Below are 5,731 nucleotides of genomic sequence, written 5' to 3'. Positions count from 1 at the left end.
GGGGGGGGGGGGGGGGGCAGGAACAGGAGCCAGCGTGGGGCCTCACCTCTCTGGGGATGAAGGACGATCCCAGTGTCACCAGGGACCAGAAGGCAATGCCCCCGCACATGAGATACTTCCGATTGTACCTGTCACCCAGGTAGCCGAACACAGGTGCCAACACCATGTAACTGGAGATGAACACTGAAGAAGCACAGAGTCACAGCCCAGCCCCGGGACCCCCTCCCCGGCCCGAGCCCAGCTCGGGGAGCCCAAGGTGGCTCAGAAATAATTCCCAACCCTGAAACTATCAGAGCTTCCTGCCAGGGAAGTCCAGACCCATCTCTGACATCTTTCAAGCCTTCCACCGTAGAACAGACGACCCAGCTGACTCGTCATCTCCTCCCATCCAGACAAGGGCAAAATCCAAACTCCATACCTCAGCCCACAATCTGACCCAACCCCCATCCCTAACTCTCCGACCTCATACTCATCCACTGTCCCTTCTCTGTATCCCAACAGCCCCACTGCCAAGCTCAAGACCATCTTAGGATTTTTGGCATCCACTGTCCTCTCTATTGGGAATATTTCTCCACTCGCCTGAGCTGCGCAGAAACTTGAGGCTCCAGCTCAGACATCTTCCCAACCCCCATACATCCAATGTCCCTTTATCACCTTTACTCTGTTTTCTTTCACAAAATAATCCTGCAGAAAATGATCTTGCTATTCGTTTAGGTTTTGAAGGACGGTTGCCCTCTCATTCCCAGTAGAATGTCAGCTCCATGAAGTCAAGGACCTTCACGGAGCACACGGCGTCGCATAAAACAGGTGCTTGTTGGGGCGCCTGGGTGGCTCAGTCAGTTAAGCGTCCAACTTCGGCTCAGGTCATGATCTCATGGTTTGTGGGTTCACGCCCCGCGTGAGGCTCTGTGCTGACAGCTCAGAGCCTGGAGCCTGCTTCGGATTCAGTATCTCCCTCTCTCTCTGACCCTCCCCTGCTCACGCTGCCCCCCCCCTCAGAAATAAATAAAACATTAAAAAATTAAAAAAAAACAAACAGGTGCTTGTTAACATGGGTTGAATGAAAAAGCGAACGGAGCCGACCAAGACTTGCTTCTTCTCGAACTCAACAATTCTTTAAAGCTTCGCAGACCTTGGTCTCTGAGCCTGTTTTCCCTCCTCTAGACTTTGCCTTAAATACCTCTCGGTCCTTACTGGCCTGAGAGGAGTGGAGCAAAGGATCCTTCAAGGTCTTGTTTCAAACTCCTCCCCTCCTCGCACTTGTGTGAGTCTGGGCAAGCCTGAATTCTCTAAGCCTCAGTTTCCCTATAAAAACAGTGAAGACGACCTGCTCTTTCTATGAAATAATAACACCACCTATTCTTTGACTCATGGAAGGATCGGGAGATAACGGGTCTAAAAGGTCTCAATCAAGTTCTGTGCTATCACCTCTTCCTCCAGGGCCTGTCTCAGAGTAAGTGCTCAGAAAGGTTTGGGCAATGAATGAAGGAGGAAAAAAGGAAGGAAAGAAGGGTTTGGCCTTGGCTTTGTCCCTCCCACAAAGTTCTGAACAAGAAAAACTCAACTCCGCCCATTCCAGACACTTCCTTCCATCCCTATCTTTCGCTGTCTACCATCCACCAGACACCATCCCGCGCACTTTACACACGTTAATCATCGTATCTAATTCTCACATCGGCCCTACGATGTGTTCTGGGTTGCTGCTAGTTCCTTCTCCCCAAAAAGGAAAGTGAGGCTTAGAGAGATTGAGGGCCTTGCCCATCATCACACTAAGTGGAAAGCTGAGATTTAAACTCAGGTCTGTCTTAACCATTATGAAACTGCCTTTTAAAACGTGGTGTTCTAACTGAACAGGTCAACCCGGAGCAGAATAAGGACCATGTCCTCGTCTAAGCCTGGCTACTCTACCTCTATTAAGGCCCCAGGCACGCCGGCATGTAACCCCATTTGGGGCAAAAAAGGGAGAAAAGCTTCTGGGCGCCCAGGGGGGGCATCCACTCACCGGTCTGGATGAGGCCGGAGCTGCTGTCTCCGATGTCGAAGAACTGCTCAATGTCTGGAAGGACGCCTGGGAAGAAGACTCGAGATGGGCCCGGCGAGGCAGCCCCACNCGGTGAAGCGGTCCATGTAGTTGAGGAGGTTGATGTAGCACAGCACCGCCACTATGAGAGCCGAATGGCCCGGAGACAAGCCGGTGATACGCTGCAGCCCCTCTCGGTCCGGGACCTCGGGATCCTCGGACTTCGAGTTCCCCATGGACCCCGGCAACCCCGGGGTACCGGGCACCGGCCCGTCGTCCGTGTCATCCGCCTGGCTGAGGAAGGGCGCGGTGTCGGACCCGGACATGGTCCCCGGGGGCCTCGCCCGCCCGCGCTCCGGTCCCACCGACGATCCCACCTGCGAGGGGAGGAGGCTGGAGAAAAGAGGATGGAGGGAACCCAGGCGAGGGACGTGCGCCCAGAGACCCGCAGGCGCTTGCCCGAAAGCACAAAGCACGGCTGGGATGGAAGCCAGGCCCTGCCTGTCATGCCTCCCCGTCCCCGCAGACGCAGCGCGCGGAGGGGACGAGTGGAATGCGAGTGACGTCGGGGACGGGAGCGGGCTGAGGAGGGCCCGGACACAAACACACACACACACACACACAAACACACACACACCCCGCCCAGGCTGAGGCCACCCCTCACCCCCGGCAGGAGCCCACTGCGATTGCTGTCGCTCAGCGCCGGCGCTGCAACACGGCCGCCGCCATGTTGTCCCGGGGCCGGTCATGTGACGCTGGAACCGGGAAGGCCAACTCCACCTCCGGCAGGTCTGGACACGTGACCTCCGCCCGCCCTCAGACGGTAGGCAGTAGGCTGCGCCCGCCTCTCCGACGTCTCCGCCTGCTCCCCCGTCACGTGACTGCCGGCCGGTCGCCAGGGTAACCGGGGACCGCCCGGGACCCGCGCCAACACCGTGCTGCCCAACCCTCTGAATCTCGGCCTCCTTATCTGCAGCTCCCATTGGGCACACTTCTTATCAAACGAGATGAAACGAGATCATGGAATCGTCAAAGGTTCTGGAAGTAGTTTATCTCTAGAAATGCCAGCGATCAGCTCTCGCTCTCGGCAGTTAATCCGGTTTGAACTTCATACATGCTCGGGAAGTGTTGAATGAATGGTGAATGTAGAACACCGTCCCCTACCCGCCCCCCCGACCCCGTCCTTATCTTTCGGATTCCCCACGCCAGCTGTCCGTAAACTCCTGAGATGCCCTGGTGGACACTGAAGGAAGCGTCCCAGACCCCGAGCGCCCCGTCTTCATCTGGTTTTCCTCACCGCCAACCAAGACTGAAGCCCTTGCGCCCTCTGGTGGTCTCATCTGGGATTCTCCTAGAGGCTGGACTGGACTCCAAGACCAGAGCCCTGGCACCAAAGGATAGTTTGGAGTGGCTCTTCAGTGTCCCTAGCCTCAATCTCCAAGTTACAGTAATAAGTGTACACCCGAAGTTAATATAGTTCCGTGCAAATGTAGCTTCAAGACCTGTCTTCCAAGCCGACGTCTAAGCCCTTCTGAGTCTCATGGGGAGAGCGTAGAGTCCCCAAGAGGTCTTATCAGAAACCATCTGAGGCAAGGGGCGCCTGGATGGCTGACTCCGTTAAGGGCTGGACTCTTCCGCTCAGGTCATGATTTCCGGGTTGGGAGGGGGTTGAGCCCTGCATAGGGCTCTGTGCTGACAGTGCCGAGCCTGCTTGGGATTCTCTCTGCCCCTCCCCTCCTTGTGCTCTCACTCTCTCAAAATAAACTTAGGGGCACCTGGGTGGCTCAGTCGGTTAAGCGCCGGACTTTGGCTCAGGTCATGATCTCACAGTTCGTGGGTTCGAGCCCCATGTCGGGCTCTGTGCTGACAGCTAGCTCAGAGCCTGGAGCCTGTTTCAGATTCTGTGTTTCCCTCTCTCTCTGACCCTCCCCTGTTCACGCTGTCTCTCTCAGAATAAAAAGAAAAAAATTTTTTTTAATTTTTTAAAAATAATAAACTTAAAAAAAAAAAAGAACAAGAAACCATTTGAGTCATGAATATCTTTCATTGGTGAAATTCCATGAGCTATTTCATGTTTTATAACCTTAAGCCTGGTCTCCCCTGAGGGTCCCTGAATTTACTCAACAACACATTACTCCACTATGTGCCTGACATTATGCCAGGTTTCAGACAAAGCAGATTGAGTCCCTACCCTCAGGAGGCTTATCTGGAGGGGCCAGATATCCATATGTATGTAAAATTGCACCTGTGAAAAAGCAAGCCACAGTTGGAAAGAGAATATTTGCAAAGCACGTATCTGAAAAGGGATGTATATCTCGATATATAAAGAACTCTTAAAACTAAATAGAATAACACAATTTTTTAAATGGGCAATAGATTTGCACAGATTTTCATAAAAGATATGTGAATGGCAAACAAGTATATGACATAGTTGGTCTTATGGAAAATACAAATGAAGACCACACTATCACTACGTGAAAAGAGCTTTAAAAAAACTGATAATACCAAGTACTGGAAATAACACGGAGTAACTAGAACCCTCACACAGGACTTGTAGGAATGCAAACAGCACAGCTACTTTAGAAAACTGGCCGTGTCCTCAAAAATTAAACACACATTTGCCCATTTACTCCACTCCTAGGTATCAATGAGAATTGAAAACATGCCCCCCCAAACATCCCGTATGCAAATGTACATACAAGCATTACTGGAGCCTCTGGATGGCTCAGTCGGTTGAGCATCCAACTCTTGATTTTGGCTCAGGTCATGATCTTCCAGTTGTGGGATGGAGCCCCACATTGGGCTCTGCGCTGGGTATGGAGCCTGCTTAGGATTCTCTCCACCCCCCTCTCTGCACCTCCTCCCCAAATTAAATAAACATTTTTTTTAAAAGAAGCATTATTCAAAATAGCCTCCAGATGGGGCGCCTGGGTGGCTTAGTCGGTTAAGCGTCCGACTTTCACTTAGGTCAGGATCTCGCAGTTCGGGGGTTCGACCCCTGCGTCGGGCTCTGTGCTGACTGCCAGCTAGGAGCCTGGAGCCTGTTTCAGAGTCTGTGTCTCCCTCTCTCTCTGACCCTCCCCTGCTCACACTGTCTCTCTCTCTCTCTCCTAGAAATAAATAAAAATATTTAAAAAAAAAATAGCCTCCAGAATGAAAAAGCCCCTAGTGTCCATCAGCAGGTGAATAGTATATCCATGCAATGCAGGTGGGGACGGGGAGGGGCAGGGAGGGGAGAGGAGGGGGTAAAGGATGTACAACCGGCTGGGGGAACCATTTGTGGGTAGGTGTCATCTACTAAGACTCATGGAACTGTACAGTTCAAGCAAGTGAATGGTTAGTCATGTAAATTAAACTCCAGTAAAGTTAAAAGTTTTTTTTTTTAAGCCTGTAATCCAAATACCGTACCACTGGACATTAACGAAAATAACTTTTTTTGTTGTTGTTATAAAGGCAAATATCTTGATGCTAATTGGTTTTGCCAAATGGAAAAAATATTTTGCTCTCTCTGGGCGCAGGTGCTTTTTCAATTTGATGGATTTCTTGAATAAGATTAGGTCAGATAAATATGTCTGTACAGGTCCATTGGTTTAAACTGGCACCCAACTTTTTAGTTCTACCTGCTTTGGAAACTGTGGTTTGGGAAACGTATATGGAACTTCTTGGGGAAAAAAAGTTCACTTATGACAAGTGCCACCAAAAAAAAAAAAA

General features: G+C 51.3%; 1 protein-coding gene across 1 annotated transcript in view; it reads right to left on the bottom strand.

Moving 5' to 3' along the window:
* The window catches only part of SPNS1 (SPNS lysolipid transporter 1, lysophospholipid), a 7,944-nt gene extending 5,531 nt beyond the window's left edge, over positions 1–2,413 (bottom strand). Inside the window, exons 1-3 of the mRNA XM_077760451.1 lie at positions 2,106–2,413; positions 2,003–2,068; positions 47–183 (exon numbers count right to left, since the gene is read on the bottom strand). Coding sequence (XP_077616577.1) covers positions 47–183; positions 2,003–2,068; positions 2,106–2,346 — 444 coding nt within the window. The 5' untranslated portion in view covers positions 2,347–2,413. The remainder of the gene's footprint in view (positions 1–46; positions 184–2,002; positions 2,069–2,105) is intronic.
* Between the last annotated feature and the right edge of the window lie 3,318 nt (positions 2,414–5,731).

This window comes from Crocuta crocuta, unplaced genomic scaffold, assembly GCF_008692635.1.
Source record: "Crocuta crocuta isolate KB4526 unplaced genomic scaffold, BGI_CrCroc_1.0 scaffold73, whole genome shotgun sequence".
NCBI classification, from domain to species: domain Eukaryota; kingdom Metazoa; phylum Chordata; class Mammalia; order Carnivora; family Hyaenidae; genus Crocuta; species Crocuta crocuta.
The sequence above is the reverse complement of the archived record's forward strand: the minus strand, read 5'-3'. Positions and strand labels throughout refer to the sequence as shown.